Source organism: Typopeltis vanoorti, chromosome 7 (assembly GCF_054136105.1).
Source record: "Typopeltis vanoorti isolate ZY-2024b chromosome 7, IOZ_Tvanoo_1.0, whole genome shotgun sequence".
Taxonomy (NCBI): Eukaryota; Metazoa; Arthropoda; class Arachnida; order Uropygi; family Thelyphonidae; genus Typopeltis; species Typopeltis vanoorti.
Window position 1 is genome coordinate 49510940 of NC_143555.1, and position 25255 is coordinate 49536194.

The following is a 25255-nucleotide window of genomic DNA, read 5'->3' on the forward strand; positions in this document are numbered from 1 at the left end:
CTAGCTGAATTTATACATTCTCAACATTCCTTACTAGATGATATAGTTTCCCCTGACTCAATTAAGTTAGGTCTCACTCCAATAAATAATTTCTCTAGGCACCTGATGCCAAATCCATTTAAGTGCAGGTCATCCCTCTTATACAAGTCTTTTCTAACATCAAATTGCCCTCACAAATCTCTAAACATTCACAATATTGTACACCTTGAATATCTTAATTAGTCATTTTATTTTTCTAAAAGTAACAGAACTGATTTCTGCTGAAGCAAGAGGCAAAAGTAGACTTTCAAATTCAGCAACAAATAAAACTTTTGGATTATAACGTTTATTGTAAAACACTCTTTTAAGCACCAAAAGAGTGTTTTCTTTCCTTCTCCCCTCTCCCCAGTATTGCAATGCTGGGGGGGGGGGGAGTGTTAAAATTTGTTGATTAATCCTGTTATATAATGCAAATATGTTTCACTTAATTTTGTAGGATCTATGTATTTAATTTTTCGCTATGCTACATACATGATGAAAACTAAGTTTTTTATATATATTTTATTACCTAAATGTGTATATATATATAACATACAGAATAAAATTTTATATTAATAAAAATTAGTGATCGTTCTACTGACTGACACACAAACACATTCATAACCTTAGAACATTGGGTTTAATATTTTCCAACATTAAATACAAAATATCTGCAAAGGCAGAAGTTAACATATTTCCAGAGATTCAGACATAATAGAAAACTTGGCTAATTGTGTTCTGGAAAGTCAAAACATGTTCCTCATCTTTTCTAATGGAAACAGCAGCAACAAATTTCCTTGCACACAATCACACAAGAAAATAACGCATATCTATGTCTTCGACTACTTCGCTGTAAGTACACAGAGTTTCTCTTTAAAGCATTAAAATATTCTAAAGTTTTTACTTAACAACTGTCAGTTCCATAAACACAGAGAACAGCTTTCTATCCAATCTTCAATTAAAAATCACAACAGTGAAGATACATTACTTTTTCAACAAGAACTTAAAAAAAAAAAAAGCTACTGGAAATCATCATTTGTTCCTTATATTTACTTTATTTCTTAAGGAAATCATTTATAACTCTCCTTTTCATCATCATTTTTTTTTTTCAACCTCTGTCTCCTTTTTCCTATGTTCATCAGCTGTTCATTTCATATCACAGTAGAGCAAACACAGTACAGGTATTTTAATTCCAATGATGTAGAAAAGTATGTACATCTTGCCAACTCCCATTTTCTGATGCTGAATGGAAAACTAATTCCATCAGTCACTTAAACCATGAGCTGCAGTTAGGCTTGAAGGACTTAGCAGTCAACTGATAATAGTGAGGCTACAAGCACTGCTTCTATATTTTTCTTATGTCAGAATATCATTTTAGCATAATTATCAACTAAATATTTGTACACAACTTTAATTCCAATTTTAATTAACTAAACTAACAATATCGTTTATAAACAAAAATCATGTACTAATATTGAAATACAGAGTCATTATAAAGTCCTTGTGAAGCTTTAAATTTTCATAACTATTATTCCATACATGATAAAATCAAAGGGATAAGTGAAAGAATTTATCATAGTTTTATGTACAGGGTGGCCATAAAATAACTTTCCCCCTTTGGAGGCATCTGTAGCCAAAACCAATAAACAGAATGAGACCAAATTTTATATTGAGACTTTTGAAGGCATGGGGAGATGATTTCCACGAAAAAAAGATTTAGTACCAAAAGTCATCAATAGGGAAAATTTTGGCGCTGATGGAGCCAAAAACAAGCGGATAATTACATTAAAGGCAGATAAAATGGAATAATAGCATTTCAACGGTGTAAGTGACAGACGCATCACTCATTCCAGCTGGATATGTGGCACGTTACAATGATAATAATAATTAAACTAAAACAACAACTTGTGAGAGACACAGAAATTAATGTAGTGATTGAACTCACAGGAAATAATGTTTTATTCATCAGAATCACGCTCCCCTTGCACTTCTTTCCATCCTCTGCCAGGTCTAACTCCTAGTGATCCAGTTTCTTCAAACTTCTTAATCATAGCTCTCAGTGCTACAGCTGACATAGGACCTGTACGCAGGTTATGAAGTCTTCTAAATTCCCGAATGGCCGCTAAGGCATTGCACTGTTTAAGGTAAAACAACTTAACAAGTAAAGCATGCTGAGGCAAGGTAGGACGCATATTGAGCACAATTCATCAGTCATTCGAATAACTGCCTGAATGTTCCCAATCCCTTTTTAAGTAGAATTGGTGGCTCTGCTGTCACGTACGCATAGTAAAATTTTCATAATCCTTTTTACCTGGGTTTACTGCAAATATCTGACTGCTTTCGGCTCCGCTAGCACTAAAATTTCCCCTATCGGCGACTTTTGGTACTAAATCTTTTTGTCGAGAAAATCATCTTCCCCATGTCTTCAAAAGTTTCAATATAAAATTTGGTCTCTTTCAGTTTATTGGTTTTAGCTACAGATGCCTCCAAAGAGGGAAGGTTATTTTATGGCCACCCTGTATGTTTATTTTTGGGATTGTTAATTGTCAACATGTCCACTGTCATTATGTATACAAACTGATATTCGATTTTGAAGTTCTACAAATAAGTTTTGCAGCTGATTTTCAGTAATACCCTAAATCATAGGTATTACTGATTGTCTAAAGACCAAGGTTTTGTTGAATAAACAATAGGCTTAATGTGTCCATACAGAAAAAAAAAATCCTAATGTACTCAAATGTGATGGCCAAGAGATAATTGTTCCATAATAAATTTAGTTTAATCCTTTATACAAGTGTAAGCAAACAAAGTTTGCACCTGAAGTATCTTCTTGACTGAGGCAACTGGTGGTAAAGGCGGACTAAACTCTCATCACTTGTCTTAGTATTTCCCATTATGCAAAGCACGTCTCCTTGCAGACATGTATAATGCTATGCATTAAGGGAAGGGACACCACCCAGACTGGTTTCGACCTTTATTGAGGTCTCGTCAGTGGGAGCCAAACCCAGAGGTGGTGATACCAAGGTGAAAGTAATGGAGAAGTCATATTTACCTATACAAGTTGCCAAAAGGTGTCTCACCTTATTATTAAATTACTCTGGATTAGAGAAAGATGTTGGAAGTTTTTTTCCCACTTGGTTCAGACTATAATAAATTTAGTTTAATCCTTCATCCAAGTGTAAGCAAACAAAGTTTGCATCTGAAGTGTCTTAGTATCACCACCTCTGGGTTTGGGTAACACTTGGATAAAGGATTAAACTAAATTTATTATAGTCTAACCAAATGGGAAAAAAAAACTTCCAACAAAGATAATTGGTCCACCTCTTCCATCTGTTAGGAAAACTTTCATTCACAAACTGCCTAACACTGTATCACCTATAAGTCCTAAATAGGTTAAGAATAAACTAATTCTGTAATATTTCCAAATAACTCTCACTGTTAGCAAACTGTCATTCAAAATATAATAGCCAATTCTGCAGTCTTTTCCAAGCACACTACACACTAGTTAGCAGGCATAACTGTCACATTTTTAACAGTTATGCCTGCTGACCTTACCACTAATGTGAAATTGCTTCATCAGAAAACATTAAATGGTCCACAAGTGAAGCATTACAGTCAAGTTTTTCATTAAACTGGTTGCAGAAAATCAATAGTGTATGGTAATCTTCTTCCAGCAGCATTTTGTGTGGACTTAAATTTTGTAGGCTTTCATGTGAAGTTTCATTCCGAGAATCTTACTCTGGTGAGTCAGAAATATCCAGCTCCAAAGATATCCATTTTATTGATTTCTGCAGACTTGCAATAAAGTTTGTTCTATAGATGCCACACACTTTCCTCACTTACGCTTAGCCTTCCAGATGGTGATTTATCATTGATCTTAATTCAAAAAAAAAAAAAGGTGTACTATTTCCAATAGTTTCTAGTGTTCTTTCCTGTTCTCAATGTACTAGTTTCCCTTCAAATTTTCTGTAGGCCATATTGTTCTTGGACTTCTTACTTGGCTATAAAATAATGAGTATTTATTATCCTTTCTTTTTTTTTTTCCCTTGTGAAAACAAGCAGTAACATGCATTGTAAAAACAGAGGCTGTCAAAATTTTGTATATACATAATAGTTGACCTTGAAATCAGTATGCAGACAAAACTGGATTATAGTTAGCAAAATTGAAAGCTTTCACCCACATCTTAAAGATGATTTACATATAAATCAATTTTGTGCTTTTGTCAGTACAATAGTCCAAAATAAAAGATTAGTAATGTCACTAAGTTAAAATTAAAGTATTTTTTTTTTAAATTGAAAGAATATTACAAGAACTTATATTTAAAAAACTTTATTAAACAAATGTTCATCTAGTTTCATCTGATGCATTTCATCAGGAGCATTCTCATAAGAATAAATAGTGGATTATTAAAATATTATTATCCTAAGACCCCATGGAATCACAGACTCATCTAGGTCCCTTTTGTCTCTCTCTCTCACAAACACAGCTCATCATACAGTGACTCAAACACATTGAAATCCTCTACAGACACCATGCTCTCAGAGAATGCATTCCAATCATTCACTACTATCCATGCAAAAAACCTGCTTTTCACTCTCCCACACAGGCCCCCAGGGATGACTTCCTGTTCTCCCACCATTTTATGAAAAAACCTCTTCAACACCAATCCTAACAGCAATCCACCCCCCACCAACATTCTGCATGTCTCCATCACATCCCCCCCCCTCCTCCCATCCACTAGACTCCACAAATCACATTGTCTCAACCCCCCATCCCCATACACACAACACCCCAAAGATCAAACTATTCTGGTCAATCGCCTCCAGACCCCACTTCTAATACCTCCTCATCCTTTTGAAAATAAGATGACCAAATCTGTGCATAGCAGTCTTGTAGAGGTAAAGAGATATTGCTTCTTGAGCCACGTATAGACTGCTATACATGGCTCAAGAAGCAAAATCTCCTTACCTCTACAAGTCAGTATCTTCTGCATCGTTGCGTTGTACTCACAATTTTGGCAATACATCCTCTAAATTTTAGATCTTTATCCACCATCACCCCAAGATTTATTTCCTCTATCTCCAACAATATATCCCCACCAAAAGTAAATTCTACATCCCATCTTTGTTTTCTATATTTTAAAACCTTATATTTCGCTATATTGAACTGTCATCCCCACTCCCATTCATTCGGAAAATTTAAGTCTTCTTGTAAGGAATAATATCTGCTCTACTCCTCATAGTTCATCCCAACTTTGTATCATCTGCAAACAACTATATATTCCCATTCAAATCTTACCCAATATCATTAACATACTGGTTAAACAGCATTGGCCCTAAAATAGATCCCTGAGGTACACCACTAGTGCCTCTTCTTTCCTTTTCTGGGATACTGCTCCCCCCCCCCCCAAACACAACTTGTTGATATCTGTCAGACAGCCAATCTCCAATTCAATGCATTAGTCTAACATCCAATCCCATCTGCTCTACTTTGACTATCAACTTATCATGCAGTAATCTATCAAAAACCTTTGCAAAGTTTAAGTATACTACTGTGTATCCATCTCCCACATCCAATGCTACTGTCACCTTATTGTAATCAGTAAGTAATTACTAATACATGACAACCATTTAGCAAATCCATGCTGTCCAAATATAATTTGATGGACAACCATTGTTGTCAACCCAATTCTGGATCCTGATTCTCACCAGCCTTTCAACACTTTAACCACAACACCATCACAGATTGGCCTATAATTTAATGCTTGAATTCTGTCACCTCCTTGACCCAGTGTAAGACTCGTTTTAACACGTTCACATCAGGCCGATTTAGCTCTCTTGCCATGAACCTTCTCATCTTCTCACTGAAGAGAGCAGATTTACTGGCAATTTCATTCCTGCACATTGTTGGATGTGCCACTTTTCATGACAATTTCTTCGATTGTAACTAATCTTGCATAGCTTTGGGGGGGGGGGGGAGAGGAACGTTTGTTTCATAATATATTAAATAACAATAATTAAAGAGCATAATATATTTGATTATTAGTTACTATATTTGATTTACTAAAAGATGTAGAAAATAGCAAATATAAGGACGAGAAAAAATAGGCCTGAATAAAAATAGTTTCAATACTGTCAAATGGATTATGAATAATTTACATCTGTGTTATTATGTGTGTGCTTATAAGTATTTGGGAGTGGAGTGAAGAATAAGTGATTTTATAAACTCTAGACTTGCATATTTATATTTATGATGGGCATAATTTAAAAAAAAAAAGGAAAAGAAAAAGAAACACTTAGGAATAGATGGAAAGGAATTTGTGAAATATAAACAACTAACCAATAAGAAAAAGCAACTGTATACATTGCTAGTTCAATATAATAACTATGGGGGGGGGGGGGGGCTTTTCCTATGATCTACTAATGCTAATCGGGTGATTTGTGTGGGTGTGGCAGGAATACGAGTGAGTTGACAGAGGAGCAAATCATCTTGTAACAATTTATTGTGCTGGTTATGTGTATTTTTTTCTTTTTATATATATTTTGCTTTATTTTCTGATAATTCTTTTTACTAATGATCAGTTTTTTTTTTTTTTTTTTTTTTTTTTTACATAGCAGTATAATATATACATAAATAATTTTGTTCTTAATAAGTTTAATTCTTGGAATTCAATTGTCTACCTAGAGTTTCACAATCCTGAGTTGCAGATAAGCACTGATGTGTATATCAGTTTCACTTACCATAAATTCCATTCCATTAGCTCATCAGTTAAAAATACAAAGTACACTGCAGATGAATTTTCCACATCAAGCAGTATGTAAAAGTAGTTCATCTTCTCTACTGTGCTCCTGAACAAGTAGTGCCATGTTTCTTACTGGATTCCATTTGTTTGAACCTGAAAATTGAGAAACCTTACTTTGTGAAATATCTTCCTCATCACATGAGGAACTGCTCTGCAAATACGATACCTGACTAAAATCATCATCTGAATTATTTACTATATCTTCGAAGCTTTGAACTTCATCAGATGCAGTTTTTCTTTTTGGCAGCAGCTCAGGAAACTCATCACCAGAACATGTGGAATTCCCATATATCCAGTTTGTTGACTTTCATCAGATGTATTTTTCTTATATATTATAGGATTCATTTTCAGTTAGGAATAGATAAATTTTTACTCCCTACGTGCATACTGTTCAAAGACTGGAAGCAGCTGTCCCAATATAGTGAACACACCCTACCCAACAGTCACTATATTGCAGACTCAAGAAAAACAAGTAGTGTTATTGTATCACTGAATCAGGTACAGAGACATTTGCAGTCTGTGTAATATATCTGTTAATAAACAGATTAAGTAGAAACAACTGGAATAAAAATGTCACTACCTAATGAAACACATGCCCCCCCCCACACACACACACAGAACTATGCTGCACAGACTCAAGCAAAACAGCTTGTTGCACTGCCAATTGTTTTTAGTATCTAACTAAAAACAATTGTCCTAACATCTGTCCAAATTTTTAGTTACACGAAATAAGTGTTTGTTTGATTGCATTTGAAATTTTCAATGTCATTAAGAGAGATCACAAATGCTAACTGCAAATAAAATTCCACCAAAACAGTTGCAACTAACATGCAATATAAACTTCGTGTCAGTGAGTCCCCCCCCCATGCCCAATGTGGAAGTGGCATGCAAACAGTAACAAAGAAGTCTTGTGAGTATGATAAAAGTGTGAAACACTTCCCGACATGAATGTGTCAAACAAATATGTCAAGGGGAATGGTCAACTCCATGGCACATTCCTTTGAAATATGCAGTGATATATCATCAAGACCCGCAATCTTATTAATATCAAGCTTGCTTAATTTTGCCATATACCTGTTCCTCATTCACAGTCAGTTTCTGCTCCTCATATTCCACTGCTATCAAAATATATCAGAGTAAGCAACAATAAAGAATACAATAGATGAAAATTAAAACAAGCAGTGAATTTGTGAAATCAGGTGTACTAGAGAGCACTGCTGCATGCAACAAGATGATGCATATCATAGTGAATGTCTGTAAATGTGAGATTTTTGAGGAATGAAGGCCAAAGTTAGTACAAGATCATGCTCTGGTTCCTATAGCACTGAGGGGTGTGTGTGTGTAGCATTTCAGAAGCTGCTTTAAAGTTTATAACAAAACAGTTACATTCAATATATGACTTTTCTGGTTTTTTGCCAAAGTACTGGATGGCCCTCAATGGTTGCGAAAAGATAAGCCAGATCCACGTTTTCTTTTCGACATTCTTAAAATGTTCTGATATGCAGATTTTTCTGGAACATCTCATTTGACCAACAATGACAAATACTATGCAAATAGTGAATCCTGTAGACACCTTGCTTCTTGAGAAAAGGCTGAAGAGATTTTGGAGGCTGTAAGAACATGAAAATCTTGTGTAATGAAATGAAAACTAGTTGTATACCGCGAATTTCAGCGGATCAAGAAATTTTGTCCATAACACTACATATATAATTAAGGATGACTGCACCTTTTGAAGGTCACATTTATTTATCATTATCAAATTCCTGATATGTATCCTCAGGAGATGTACAGGATGTTACTACATGAAAAAATTACACCATTACTAACTTCCGATCGACAACTTTCTTCCAAATTAATCTTATCTGCCAAGACTCCAATATTATCAGGTTACAGGATATGATAGTACTACATGAAAAAAATTACATCCTTTACTAACTTACTATCTATAATTTTCCTCCAAATCAGTCTGTTACTTGTCAAAACTCCAACATTATCAGATCTTATATTTCTATTGTCTAAGACACTTTGTACTGTATCAATCCACCTATATCTTGGTCTTCCTCTGGGTCGTTTTGCTGCCAACCTGGCAGAGAACACTTGTTTTGCTAATCTTTCTTCGTCCATTCTGTTTAAGTGACCATACCACCTGAGATTAGCACTGCTAACGCATTCCTGGAAGCTGACAAGTTCATGCCCCTAATCTTTCTCAGGACTCTCAAATCTGCAGTCTTTGGTCAAGTGTTTTACTTCTGACCCAGCTCTCAGATCCATAAGTTAAAACTGGTTTGAACACTGTCTTGTATACAGCTAATTTAGTGTTCTGACTAATTTCTCTCTTATTCCATATGAATTTATTCAATTGACTTCCCACCATACCAGCATTGTTGATTCTGTTGTCTATTTCCATGTTTAATTTACCATCTTCACTAAAAATCGTGCCTAAGTAGCTGAAATGTTTAACTTGTTCCACAGGTTCTCAATTCACAAACACAGTTGACATTTTCAACTATTCTGCCTATTTTCATTGTCTTTGTCTTTTTAATGCTGACCTTCGTACCATATCTATTACAACAGTTATTCAATTTAGTCAGAGAATCTTGCAGACTTGTAGCAGATTTATTTAGAAGTATAACATCATCCGCATAAAGCAAAGAGCTGACATTAACATCTCCAATTTTGATATCATGTTTAATACCACTTTCCTTCATAATGTGATCCATATAGATAATGAATAACAGAGGGGATAATGTACATCCTTGTCTCACACCAGATTTAACATTAAACCATCTTCCTGTTAAAGATAAGAATTGCTTGATATAATGCCCCACTGACACCACGTAACTGTAGCATATTGAACAGCTTCTCTCTTGGCACAATGTCATATGCCTTTTCCAAATCAACAAAACTTAAATACAGATCTTTGTTATATTCCCATGATTTCTCCACTATTTGTCGTAAAGTGAAGATCTGATCCTGACAGCCTCTATTTGGCCTGAATCCAGCTTGTTCTTCACCAAGCTTTTCTTCCACAATTCTTCTCAACTGTTTCTCAAGTATACTTGCATAATTCTTGCCAGGAACACTCAGTAGGAAAATACCTCTGTCATTCTCACATTCAGTTTTATTTCCCTTTTTATATATGGGAACTATGAGAGCTCTATTCCAATCATCGGGAATTCGTCCCTCTGTTCAGGCTTTCTGAGCTGTGAAGCCACTATAAGACTTTTATTTCACCATATTTCAGCATTTCATGTTGAATATCATCTACTCCTGCGGCTTTCCACATTTCAAGCCTTTGATGGATTTTTCTACTTCAACTATGGATATGTATTCCTGACTGCATGCCTGGACAGTGTTTTTTACCACTCTGCTGTCATCACTGCTTGTTTCATTTAGCAGTTTTTCAAAATAATTACTTCATACTTGAAGGATATCTTTTTCATGTCACCTTTATCATCTCTAACTCCTTTTACAGCACTCTTTCCTCCATTCTTAAGCTTCTTCAACAACCTCCAGAATATTTTGCCACCTTCTTGATATTTATTTTCTATATTCTTGCCAAATTCCTCCCATGACTTTTGTTTAGCTAGTTTTACACAGGGTTTAGCTTTCTTACATTTGTCTCTGTATTCTCTAAGAGCACAAGCTAACTTATTTGCCAGCAACTTTTGATATGTTTCTTCTTTTCCTTCATTGCCTCTTTAACTTCCTGTGTCCACCATGGAGTTCTAATTTTTTTATCCTTGCAGACAACTTCACCACATGCCTCTCTAGCTGAATCAATGAGGGCTTTCTTCAATGCTTGCCACTGAATCTCCAAGGTTTGATTCCTGTTCTGAAACTCTTTCATTTTTTCTTCAATAATCTTTGTGATTTTAGTCTACAGTTTATATCTGAGAGCTGCTCAACTTTTATTCGCTTTAAAATTTTCTTACATGTTATTCTTTTCAATATGAAATTCAATTTTATCTTGCTCAAGACTAAATAGTGATCACTTCCAATTTCGAATCCTCTGTACACTCTGGTGTCCTGCACCAGGAAGAAAACATCACTATCAACAATAACATAGTCAATGAGACTTTTCTTATTCCTTGCCTCTTCTCTCCATGTGAATTTGTGCACATTTTTATGTTGGCACATGGTGTTAGTAATAACCAGTCCATGTCCTGAGCAGAAATCCAACAAATATTTGCCATTATTATTAGCTTTGCTCTTTTCTCCAAATTTTCCCAAAATATTTCTGTAAGTCTCACAATCATTTCCTACTCTGCTATTTGGATCCCTAACAAGGACCAACTTTTCCTTTTTCATTGTGTCAGTTGCTTTTTCTAAAGCCTCAAAAAATTCCTCCACTTCTACCTTAGCAGAACCTTCTGTGGGACCATAGGCACAAATAAGTCTCATTGTACAGTTCCCCATTCGCATATTTGCCCACATGACTGTACTTGAGACTGACTGCCATTCAAGAAGATTAGCCTCGTATTTTGTGTTGAATACTATGGCTACTCCTTCTTTTCCTTGATTGTCATTGCCTGAATATAACATTTTGTATTTATTGCTCAGAAAGATCTCACCAGTTTTGGTCTTTTTTGTTTCAGTCACCCCTATTATGTCGATCTGGTACTTATCTAATTCCTCAGCTAGCTTCATTTCTTTGCCATTCAAGCTTCTTATGTTGATAGTACCGATCTTTAACTCTGGTAATGTCGAGTTGGGGTGTGTTTTCAGATTTGTTCCAGTAGCTGACTTTACACTGTTCGCCCTGGTTCCCTGGCGAAAACAACGGGGGCCTTGTTTAACCGGGCAACGCCCCAGCCGACATGAAATTTTGTCATGTAGTACGATCATTTTTTTTATTTTGGTTTAACCAATAAGAATACAATTTGGTCAGCTAAATCCCAAATTGCCAGCCCATCCTCGTTCTTTCAGTATCCAAGTAGACACCCAACAGGGTGCACCACGAGAAGGAAAGGATTGGACATTAGGTCAGAAGCCCTGGTTGGTTCTCCGCATTCCTTTAAAGGCTATGTGGAGGTCTCCTCTCAGTTATACAGCTTTTACCCTTAAGCACCTCTGTATAACCTCTGCATTACTACAACCTAGGTATTTATATTCTGCCTACTCACTGATGAGACCTCAACAAAGGTCGAAACCGGTCTGGGTAGTGACTCCCCCCCCCCCATAATGTATAACATCATACATGTCCGCTAGGAGATGTGTTTTACATTATAGGAAATACAAAGGATAGGGATCAGAGCTTATTCCACCTTTACTACAAGTTGCTCCTGTCATGAAAGGTTTGTTTATGCTTGGATCTGCCGAAACTTTTATAGTTTCTATATTTGGCAGGAAACTCTTGTAGTTTCTCTAATCAGCTTGATAGTACCTTTAAATAATGCTGGATTCAATATCTACTTAATTTGAATAATTTGGCATCGCCGAAGTGAAGCCTTTTGGCTCTCTATTTCAGTATTTCTAGTATAGTTGCATAAATCTTACCAAGAAACTGAGTAGGGAAATACCTCAATTTCTCACATTCAATTTTATTTCCCTTTTTAAATATACTATGAGATCTCTACTCTAATCACAAAATCAACCCGCTGACCAAGCTTTTTGAATTTTGCAGTGCAGCCTCTGTGAAACTTTTATACCTCCATATTTGAGAATTTCCAATTGAATTTTATCTATCTACTCCAGCTGCCTTTCTGCATTTCAGGTTTTGATGACTTTTCTATTTCAAGTGTTATATCTGTTATTTTTATTATTTATATTCATAATGTCTATATATTTCTATTGTATTATTAACTACTCTTAAAACTCTTTCAATCCTGAATCTTCTTGCTTAACTCTCGACTACATCCCTTGTCCATTGCGCCTTTGTTGTAATCTTTCATGGCCTCTCCTGCAATCTTAAATCATGTGCAAAGTCTTCAAACAAGGAGAATTATCCCTGATCTATAAATTCTGGGGGTTAAGTCCTTTTCAGAATCAAGAAAATTTATTTGTTTAGCTGTGCCATCTTGATTCCTATTCAAGAGAGAACTTCTTATCAGGGATTTGACCCACAGATTATCACGATTCCAATAAATATCAACAATAAATAAGCCCTTAATTATTCTAAACAGCAGTCATAACTGTTTCCACGTTTTTACTTATACAGGTTCGATATTTTTAGCAGGTGGTATTGGCTTGAAAAATCATACACGTATTTTAGGTTAAGAAACAAAGAAATTTATTCATTCTAAAATACAATACATGTTAATCAAAACTAAACTAAATGAAGATCCTAAAAATCAATTATGTACAAATTAACAAACAAGATCTAGTTCACAATAGGTATTGCTCATTAGGTGATATTAACAAATCCAAACTATCCTAAACCCGATTACTTTAACACAAATATGTAGATGAATGCCTTACTTCTTCCTCAATTAATGCACATACAACACATCAAATTCAAACTAACCTTAATTTATGACAATCCTTGCAACTCTACACTTCCATAACTATGAAAATCCTTGTTAGAGGAATAGGTACTAAAGTCCTAAAATCTGTCTTAACACGTCCGTTCCACAGGAAATTTTACACTGTAGCTCACTCTGGCCTAAGACTTACACAATACAATAAGAAATAAAGCTTCATTACCAACCAGACGAATTCATTAGGAAATACTTTTCATCGTGTCTTCTTGTAGGATTCCTTCAGGTCATCTCCCTATTTATCGAGCTGTTGTTCCTTGCCTTGACTTCTTGGTGACCTCAATCATGGATCACTTCTTTACCTTATGTCCAATAATCTGTCTGACAGAAGGGTACGGCTGGAGCTATACGAAGTTACGGTGTACACTGTTTGTCCCGTCGCATGGATGGCTATGCTCAGACAAGCTTGCTATTTTTTTTGATCATGAACGACTCCCGCTCGACTCCGTCGCCTCGAAGCTACGACCCTACACACGGAAAACCGCAGGGGAAAGAAAACACCAAAACCTGAACTAGGAATGAGAAAGGCAAGAAGACCGCGTACTCGAGTCACTAAGACTTTTATATGCTCTGTGTCTGTTCTCTCTAATACGTCACTGATTTGCAGACGCCACCTAATTCTCCTCTCATTGCGTTCCCATGTGGGCAGCCTGCACGTGCCTTCGGTTCATATAACAACTGCCAGAGATCATGTTTATAATCAGAATACAATAGTTTACTCTAAACTCTGACCTGCTTGTTACAGTATCACCTCTCCATTACTTTATTTCTTGTTAGTTATTTAAGGACCATTTACAAAATACTCACATAGAAAAAATTATATGAATGGACTATTATTACTATATGTACAAGGATTTCTAATATTATCTATTTACAAGTAATTCTCTTTAGAGAAATTTTGCATTTATGTTAACCCTGAATAAAATACCAAATTACAATTTTAGTGTTCATTCCAGATTTAACAAGTATGGATATGTATTCCTGACTGCATTCCTGTTGGGAATAATCTACCATTGTGCTGACACTGCTTGTTTCATTCAGCTGCCTTTCAAAGTAATTACTCCAGCCATCTAGAATATCTTTCATATTGCCTTTATCATCTCTGATTCCTTTTACAGTACTCTTTCCTCCATTTCTAAATTTTTTCAATTACCTCCAGAATATTTCGCCACCTTCCTGATATATATTATCTATGTTCTTACTAAAGTCTTCCCCTGACTTTTGTTTAGATAGTTTGACACAGTGCATTGCTGTATTCACTAAAAGCACAAGCTGACTTACTTGACAAGAACTTTCAAGAGGTTTTTTTCTTTTCCTTGCCTGCATCTTTAAATTCCTGAGTACACCATGGAGTTTGATTTTCCTATCCTTACAGTAAACCACACCACAAACGCCACTAAATCAATGTTTTCATCATGGTTTGCCACTGAATCTCCAAGGTTTGGTTCTTGTTTTCAAACTCTGTCATTCTTTTCTTTAATAATGTTTGTGTGTTTTAGCCTACAGGTCACCTCTGAAAGCTGATGAAATTTGATTAGTTTTAAAACTTTCTTGCACATCTTCTTTTCAATAGAAAATTCAATTTTATCCTGCTCAAAACTAAATAGTTTTCACTTCCTATTTCAAATCCTCTATGTACTCTTGCATCCTGAACAAGTGGGAAAACATCAACCAGAACATGGTCAATGAGACTTTTCTTATTTCTTGCATCTTCTCTCCATGTGAATTTGTGCACATTTTTAGGTTGGAACATGTTAGTAAGGTTGGAACATGTTAGAGGGGTGCTTAAGGGTCAAAGCTGTATAACTGAGAGGAGACCTCCACATAGCCTTTAAAGGAATGCGGAGAACCGACCAGGGCTTCTGACCTAATGTCCAATCCTCACCTTCTCGTGGTGCACCCTGTTGGGTATCTACTTTGATACTGAACGAACGAGGATGGGCTGGCAATTTGGGATTTAGCCGACCAAATTGTATTCTTATTGGTTAAACCAAAATAAAAAATGATGGTACAACATGACAAAATTTCATGCCGGCTGGGGCGTCGCCCGGTTAAACAAGGCCCCCGTTGTTTTCGCCAGGGAACCAGGGCGAACAGCGAAAAGTCAGCTACTGGAACAAATCTGAAAACAAACCCCAACTCAACATCACCAGAGTTAAAGATCGGTACTATCAACATAAGAAGCCTGAATGGCAAAGAAATGGAACTAGCTGAGGAATTAGATAAATACCAGATCGACATAATAGGGGTGACTGAAACCAAAAAGACCAAAACTGGCGAGATCTTTCTGAGCAATAAATACAAAATGTTATATTCAGGCAATGACAATCAAGGAAAAGAAGGAGTAGCCATAGTATTCAACACAAAATACGAGGCTAATCTTCTTGAATGGCAGTCAGTCTCAAGTAGAGTAATGTGGGCAAATATGAGAATGGGGAACTGGACAATGAGACTTATTTGTGCCTATGGTCCCACAGAAGTTCTACTAAGGTAGAAGTGGAGGAATTTTTTGAGGCTTTAGAAAAAGCAACTAACACAATGAAAAAGGAAAAGTTGGTCCTTGTTGGGGATCTAAATAGTAGAGTAGGAAATGATTGTGAGACATACAAAAATATTTTGGGAAAATTTGGAGAAAAGAGCAAAGCTAATAATAATGGCAAATATCTGTTGGATTTCTGCTCAGGACATGGACTGGTTATTACTAACACCATGTTCCAACATAAAAATGTGCACAAATTCACATGGAGAGAAGAGGCTAGGAATAAGAAAAGTCTCATTGACTATGTTATTGTTGATAGTGAAGTTTTCTCCCTGGTGCAGGACACCAGATTGTACAGAGGATTTGAAATTGGAAGTGATCACTATTTAGTCTTGAGCAGGATAAAATTGAATTTCATATTGAAAAGAATAACATGTAAGAAAGTTTTAAAGCGAATAAAAGTTGAGCAGCTCTCAGATGTGAACTGTGGACTAAAATACAGAAATATTATTGAAAAGAAAATGAAAGAGTTTGAGAACAGGAATCAAACCTTGGAGATTCAGTGGCAAACTCTGAAGGAAACATTGATTGATTCTGCCAGAGAGGCATGTGGTGAGATTGTGTGCAAGGATAAAAAAATCAGAACTCCCTGGTGGACACAGGAAGTTAAAGAGGCAGTGAAGGAAAAGAAGAAAGCATATCAAAAGTTCCTGGCAAATAAGTCAGCTTTTACTCTTGCAGAATACAGCGACAAATGTAAGAAAGCTAAACACTGTGTAAAACTAGCTAAACAAAAGTCATGGGAGGACTTTCGCAAGAACATTGAAAATAAATATCAAGAAGGTGGCAAAATATTCTGGAGGTTGTTGAAGAAGCTTAGGAATGGAGGAAAGAGTGCTGTAAAAGGAATTAGAGATGATAAAGGTGAAATGAAAATAGGAGAAAAAGATATCCTTGAAGTATGGAGTAATTACTTCGAAAAACTGCTAAAGGAAACAAGCAGTGATGACAGCACAGTGATAAAAAACACTGACCAGGCATGTAGTCAGGAATACATATCCATACTTGAAGTAGAAAAAGCCATCAAAGGCTTGAAATGTGGAAAGGCAGCAGGAGTAGATGATATTCGACCAGAAATGCTGAAGTATGGTGGTATAAGAGTCTTACAGTGGCTGCACTGCATAGTTCAGAAAGCCTGGACAGAGGGACGAATTCCCGATGATTGGAGTAGAGCTCTCATAGTACCCATATATAAAAAGGGAAATAAAACTGAATGTGAGAATTACAGAGGTATTTCCCTACTGAGTGTTCCTGGCAAGATCTATGCAAGTATACTTGAGAAACGGTTGAGAAGAATTGTGGAAGAAAAGCTTGGTGAAGAACAAGCTGGATTCAGGCCAAATAGAGGCTGTCAGGATCAGATCTTCACTTTACGACAAATAGTCGAGAAAGCATGGGAATATAACAAAGATCTGTATTTAAGTTTTGTCGATTTGGAAAAGGCATATGACAAGGTGCCAAGAGAGAAGCTATTCAATATGCTGCAGTTATATGGTGTCAATGGAGCATTATATCAAGCAATACTTAGTCTTTATTTGAGTTGTGAGTCAGCAGTTAGAATTGAAGGAAGTACAGGAAGATGGTTTAATGTTAAATCTGGTGTGAGACAAGGATGTACATTATCCCCTCTGTTATTCATTATCTATATGGATCACATTATGAAGGAAAGTGGTATTAAACCTGATATCAAAATTGGAGATGTTAATGTCAGCTCTTTGCTTTATGCGGATGATGTTATACTTCTAAATAAATCCGCTACAAGTCTGCAAGATTCTCTGACTAAATTGAATAGCTGTTGTAATAGATATGGTATGAAGGTCAGCAATAAAAAGACAAAGACAATGAAAATAGGCAGAATCATTGAAAATGTCAACTGTGTTGTGAATGGAGAACCTGTGGAACAAGTAAAACATTTCAGCTACTTAGGCACAATTTTTACTGAAGATGGTAAACTAAATATAGAAATAGACAACAGAATCAGCAAAGCTGGTATCGTGGGAAGTCAATTGAATAAATTCATATGGAATAAGAAAGAAATTAGTCGGAACACTAAATTAGCTGTATACAAGACTGTGTTCAAACCAATTTTAACTTATGGATCTGAGAGCTGGGTCAGAAGTAAAACACTTGACCAAAGACTAGAGACCGCAAATATGAGAGTCCTGAGAAAGATTAGAGGTGTGAACAGATGGCATCAATGGCAATATCATATTAAAAATGAGGATATTAGGAAAGAACTTGACATTGTCAGCATCCAGGAATGCGTTAGCAGAGCTAATCTCAGATGGTATGGTCACTTAAATAGAATGGGAGAGGAAAGATTAGCAAAACAAGTGTTTTCTGCCAGGTTGGCAGGAAAACGACCCAGAGGAAGACCAAGATATAGGTGGATTGATACGGTACAAAGTGCCTTAGACGATAGAAATATAAGATCTGATAATGTTGGAGTCTTGACAAGTAACAGACTGATTTGGAGGAAAATTGTAGATAGGAAGTTAGTAATGATGTAATTTTTTCATGTAGTACTGTCATATCCTGTACACCCCTTGAGGGTACATGGCAGGAATTTGATGATGATGATGATGACATGTTAGTAATAACTAGTCCATAACCTGAACAGAAATCCAGCAGGCACTTACCATTATTATTAGCTTTGCTCTTTCCCCCAAATTTTTCCAAAACATTTCTATATGTCTGGTAATCATTTCCTACTCTGCTGTTTAGATTGTCAACAAGGATCAACTTTTCGGTTTTCATTGTGTCAGCTGCCTTCTCTGCCTTGAAAAATTCCCACATTTCTTCTTTAGTACAACCTTCTATGGGACCATAGGCACAAATAAGTCTCATGTCCAGTTCCACATTCTGATATTTGTCCACATCACTCTACTTGATATTGCTTGCCATTCAAGAAGATTATCCTCATATTTAGCATTGAATACTATAGTTACTCCCTCTTTTCCCTGATTGTTATTGCCTATATATAAGATTTTGTATTTGTTGCTTAAAAAGATCTCACCTGTTTTTGACTTCTTTGTTTCAATCACACCTATTATGTCTGATCTGGTACTTATCAAATTCTTCTGATAGTTCTATTTCTTTTCCATTGATGCTTCTTATGTTGATAGTATCAATATTGAACTCTGTTGATTTTGAGTTGGGAGGTGTTCTGGAATTTGTTCCAGTGGCTGAGTTTTTGCTGTTCACCCAGGGTGAACAGCGAAAACTCAGTTAAACCAGTTAAAAAAAAAAAAAAAAAAAAAAAAAGTTAATTTTTTTTTTAACTGGCCAATGCCCTAGCCAGCATGAAATTCTGTCATGTTGTACCATCATTTTACATTGTAATTTAAGCAAATAAGAATAAAATTTAGTCAGCTAAATTCCAAATTGCCAGTCCATCCTTGTTTGTTCAGTATCCAGGAAGATACCTAACAGGGTGCACCATGTGATCATTGGACATTAAATCAGAAGTGTTGGTCAATTTGCCACATTCCTTAAAAGGCTATGTGGAGGTCTCCCAGTTATACAGCTTTGACTCCTAAGCACTGCTATTTATTTATCTTGTTTGTTTATTTATGTCTCAGGGATGGCATATAAGTTCTCATCATGTGGTCAGGTCATTATAACAAAATTTTAAACAACATCTTTGCAAACACAGAAATCTAAAACTTTCAAAATGATCTAGTTTTCCTTGTGACTATTCACAGCTTGAAATACTTCACATGTCAACTACTGATATCTGAAATTCTAAAATGCACAGAAAGGGGGGGGGGGTAAATTAGACCTGATAAAGCCTAGTGCAAAATAAAGTCAAGAAACAGAAACCATAGTTATCCCACAATGGTAATACTTTCCATTTTTTATCCCTAGAACTCAAAAAATTATATCAGACCTACAACAAACTACCTCGCTAGTCCTTGTAATTTCATTATAGTGAGCATCAACTATATAGCAAACTATTTTCATTGAGTTTGGCTTATACACTCATGTGCATAGAAACTTCATCACCTGCTGTAACCATGTTTTTTTTTTTTTTTTTTTTTTTTTGGTAATTAAATTTGAATGCCTATTTGAAAATGGATAACAACATAATAACTGTCACAAATAATGTAAAAGGTAATATAAAATTTTTATTTTTGATTAATATTTGGCTCTTTTTAGTACAAGATGTACTAAATTTCAAATATTTCAAAATGGAGTGGACAGTGATATTTTCACTGGAAAAACAAATACCAGTATTAAAAATTAGTTCAACTACACAGTTTTACTAACATTCAAAGCTAAAAATTCACTTTTTGCTGTTTAGTATTTCATGGTTCCTCCTCTTACAGCTCAGCATCAGCAGGGCATTGACAAAATCAATTTTCTGATGGGTGTAACTGTCAATTCATGGTAACATACCCTTATAATGGCTTCTTAGAGCTTGAAGTATTTTGGGCTTCTTGTGTATTTCAGTTTCCATTTGTTACTACAAATTTTCAATGGGGTTGAGATCTGGGCTGCTTACTGGCCATGGTAGTCAGTGAATTGAAAGGACAGAGGTACATGGAATGAAGAAGAGAATGAAAAGTTGGGTCTTTGAGTTTGGTGCAGAACCATACATGGATATAGACCAGCAGCTGCCATGATTGTGCATGGTTAGAGAAAAGTGGGGGAACGATGTGGCAGTTCAGTGTGGAGGAACATTCATTGAAATACATATACAAAACACAATGCATTGTTAAACCATCTATGGGGAAGTGACTGGAAGGAGTCATTGGGTGAAAGGGGGGGGTTTCATTTTTAAGCAAACAGCTCTTCGGATGCAGTCATGGGTAAGTTTTTGGTGTGCCACCCAAATATGAAAGAACAGTATTCTAAGGCTACACACACACACACACACGCTGATGTTTATAGAACCTGCATCACCTATTCGACTCTTTTTAGTACAAGATGTGACTTAACAAATTTGGAAATATTTCAAAATGGAGTTGACAGTGATAATTTCACTGGAAAAACAAATAACGGTATCAAAATTTAGTTTCAACTACACAACTCTACTATCATTCAAAGCTAAAATTCACTTTTTTGCTGTTTAGTACTTCGTGGGTACACCTCCTGTGTTTATTACAGCTTGGAATCAGCAGGACATTGACAAAATCAGTTTCCTGATGGATACAACTGTCAATTCATGTCAATTCATGGTTCCATATCCTTAATGGCTTCTTGGAGCTTCCGAAATGTTTTTGACTTCTTTTTGTGTATATCAGTCTGAATTTGGTATCACAAATTCTCAATAGAGTTGAGATCTGAGCTGTTTCCTGGCCATGATAATTGCTGAATCAAGTGTTCATTGAGCCACTTATTAACCTGCAACAAAAATTAAAGCTTTTTTAAATACTAAACTCAATTCATATGGTACATTTTAGATTATAATAGCATTACTTACCCTTTTTTGCCCTATGACAAGGGCCAAAGTCATCCTGAAAAGTGCAGTTCATTGTTACAATACAGTGGTCTTTGATAGTAGGCAGTAATTCTAAAATTTTCTGGTACTTGTGCATTCACTGAACTTTTGTGAAATGCAAGTGACCAATACCATGATACAACATGCAGCTCCAGATCATCTGACTGGCTGAGAATGACTGTTTACACCAGTCAGGGTTGAATTTCTCCCCTGATTGTCTTTGAACTGCCTGTCTGACATTGTGCCTTGCAAGTTTTTTTTGTTAGAAAAAAAATTACACTTTTCCACTAATAAGAGGTCTAATTTGGCATCAATTAGATTTTCTTTGCATCAATTTAAGAGTCAATCTCATTTTTTGGTTACCAAGAGCTTCTTTTAAGGGAGCCTAGCTATCAGTCCCTGTTGAATGAGTCTTCTCCTAACAGTTACCAAGCTGGTCACAACTCCCATTTGTCCTTTCCATTCCCGTTTCAGTTCTACAATGATTTTTGAGGTAGAGCCACTTTAGAGCTCAATCTTGGCATGGGGGTAGACAGTGGCTTTCTTCCTGTCTCCTTAATCCTTTCAGCAGATCCGGTTCCCTTCACTTTCAACAGCAGCCATACCACAGTAGATTGAACACAGGACACCCTTTTAGCTATTTCACGATAGGAATAGCCTTCTCTATTCAAAGCTTGAATCACACTCTTTTTCTGATAGGTGTTAACTAGCCATAGCAATCTCAGGACGAAAATTAGAAAACTAGCTCTTGCTTTTGACAACAGTAGCAACTATTGCATTATACAGAAACCTGTGGGAATGATAGATCATGCAATACAATGAAATATCTACTGATAAATTAATGAAAATGACCATTTAACTACTAAAAACTGTATTTATGTAAAATGATGAATATGATGAATGGATTCTATGAACATGAGTGTATGTAGTTCTTCTAGTGATACTTTATAGTAAAGCGAAAGGCATGTATTTGAAGATTATTAATTAAATGATTTTTTTTTAAATAAATAGTTTTAAAAGATTAAGCGATTATGGTTCTATTCAGGACACCATAGTATTACTTGAACACCTTATCAGAACAGCAGAGAAGAAATTCTGAGCAATATCCTAGATAATGTAGATGACCAATACAAATGGAAGATCCAACAATAAAGTCTATTTTATTTAGATTGGATGCAGTTTATTATTTAATACTGGACAATGCAGATTGTCCAGTATTATATCATAACTTTAAACATTCATAGCTCTAAAAAAAATAAACAAATCTAGAAGGAAAATAAAGTTTTCTGTTGTTTGTGAAATGAACTCATGTTGACCACGCATGATGCTGATATGCCGTTTGTTCTGGATAACAAATAACAGATTACATGGGAAGTAAGCATGGATGCGTGTATTATGGTTATAAAACAAAGTCTGAAATTTGCATGCACAATTCATAATGTATGACTTCACAGTGTATCAAATTTTAAGGCAAGAATGCCCATCCACTGCAGAATATATGCATGAAATCTACAGAAATTGGTCAGCTGTTCAACTGTCGTTGAACAGCTGACCAATCCGGGCAGTCTCTCTGACGGTGACGCTGGACCAGACGGCCTCCTCTCTGACAGCAATTCTGGAACCTGGACCCCTTCTGCTTGCTTCAGTCCCTTTTTATTAGGCTTCCTCTGAGACCTCGCATGAAGTTTGGCAACCCCCCAAAGAATCGGTATGAGTCTTTCATCTTAAGTTTCAAGTTCGGCATGCCCTTTGTTCTCCTCTGCTTTCTTTTGATTGTAAGTTGCCGGCCATCGGAAAGTTGTTTGAACTCTTTCTGACTGGCTTCGGAGATGTTTACACTTAGAGCCTGCAAGCCTTTCTCATATACAAGTTTCAATAACAATCTTTCTAATGCCGCCTTGTACAACTTTGGCGACAAAAACATTGCCTTTGTTTTTAACACTCTAACATATTCTTATTAAAGCAGTATATACAGTTAGCTTCAAAAGAGTTATTTACAAAAACATCTAATACAAACTATACCGAGACAAACAAAGTTTATTTTTTTACAATTTTACATGGGACTTAACCTAAATAAAAATTCAACGTAATGTGCTTTGGAATATTTAATATTTAAGTTACAATCGAGTTTTTACACTTTGACAGCAATTATAATCGTATTCACTTGGCTTGCTGTTTGACCTCCACTGATCCAAATTAATTCATTTACCCGGTCTTATAAGAAAATTACTGATTTGACAATTTTAACGAAAAATAAACAATAGCAATACACTTAAAGTGAATTAAAAATAATACAAAATAATGATAAATAAAATGTTATGTTTTCAGTTTTAATTAAATTTATAAGTAAGGAGGAATACATAACATTGTCTACACAGGGGGTGAACACCCCTGGTGTAGACAATGCATTTCATTGTAGTTAATGGATTGAGTGGTGGGGTCAGAAAGTTGTAGAGTAGGTGCCCTCCATCGATGAGTCTTTGGACTCCTTGGAGGTGTTACGTAAAACTAATAATAAATGGAATTCATTTTCATGGGGAGGCAAGGATTTGGTATTAACAAAACTTACTACAGTGCTTAAATTTATATCAAAAATTTTTTTAGGCATTTTTATCTTCATGTCCTTTTAATGCCAGTTTGATTGGTCAAGTGGTTAACATACCTGCTCTCCAACCAACAGGTGGGTTCGAATCCTGCTATGAATTTGAATCCCACCAAGGGCATGGATGTTTGTGATTGTCTTTAGGTGGGAGATGAATTTCATTGCCTGGTATGAGACCACTGCCCTGCTTATTGGAGACCTAAAGTGGCTTGAAAAAGTTTGACGTTTGGTCTCTAAAGCATGGCTTTAACAATGTAAAAAATAAATTTAAAAAAAAAAAATTTAATCCTCAGCTCAGATACAGTGCAAATGTAGCATAGGATGACTGAAAAACCTTTCATGGGCGGGAGGTGTATAAAAAAATGCATTTTGAAGGATATTTTTTGCATTAATATAACTAAGGTCCACTTTATCTGAAAGTAGAATCTGACAAAGTCCAGTATTTGAAAATTAACAAGTTTTCCAATAAAACACCTTGTCCACTTTATCCCAAACTTGCAATACTCTGCAAAATTATGCTGCAATAGCTACTTGTACACAAAGTTTGCATTACTGACTACTTCAATGGCAAGCAAATTCAAAGTGAACAAACTAGACTCTCACACTACAATCACATAAAGTGCTTCAAAGATGTAATAATATAAACAAAACATTACCTGGAATAAGTCCTATGCTAGTCAGCGTTAAAAACAATGTAGCCACCAGAAATTTGTCAGCTGCAGGATCAAGAAAGCTGCCAATCATTGACTGCTGATTTGGAAAGTTGCGAGCTATATAACCATCTAGCTGTCAAAATTGAAATTACACATTAAAAAAAAAACTAATAATCATTATGAAGTGACAAGAGGCAGTGAAAAGGATAAATAAAAATATTTAAGAAAACAGAGGATCAGACATATACATTCAAATGAAGCTGAAGAGAATGAATCTGTATCTGGATTCTCAAATTAGGTGGGCTAAATATCAAAACAGTAAGTGATTGAAATTTTCTGAATTCATAATATTGAGTAAATTACCGTATGCATATTATTTTAACTGTATGAAGTATTCCTAATATTTATCTCAAATTTAGGGTACAATTTTAAAATAGATAAGTTAAACGTATCTGATGTGCTGCACAAAATTTCAGTAGACATCTGTGTATTCATAAAAGGAGAGAAAGTAATTCCAAGCTTATATTCTTCAAGCTATGCATTTCTCTAAGTGGAGGGTGTACATTAAAATTTCATATAATTCATCTCTTTCAAAGTTCCAAATATTTTTCTTTCAAGAATAGCAAAATAATAGAACAAGCTAATCCATGCTAAAACCAAAAACTTCCACATTCAAGCTTTAGACTATATCCAGTCATAATCATCAAAACCCTATATA

At 35.5% G+C, this 25255-nt stretch overlaps 1 protein-coding gene across 3 annotated transcripts in view; it reads right to left on the reverse strand.

Moving 5' to 3' along the window:
* CLS (cardiolipin synthase) overlaps positions 1 to 25255 on the reverse strand; it is a 104024-nt gene that overhangs the window by 52926 nt on the left and 25843 nt on the right. For all 3 annotated transcript variants that reach the window (XM_090395252.1, XM_090395249.1, XM_090395251.1), the window contains exon 3: positions 24541 to 24670. In XM_090395252.1, coding sequence (XP_090251378.1) covers positions 24541 to 24670 — 130 coding nt within the window. The remainder of the gene's footprint in view (positions 1 to 24540; positions 24671 to 25255) is intronic.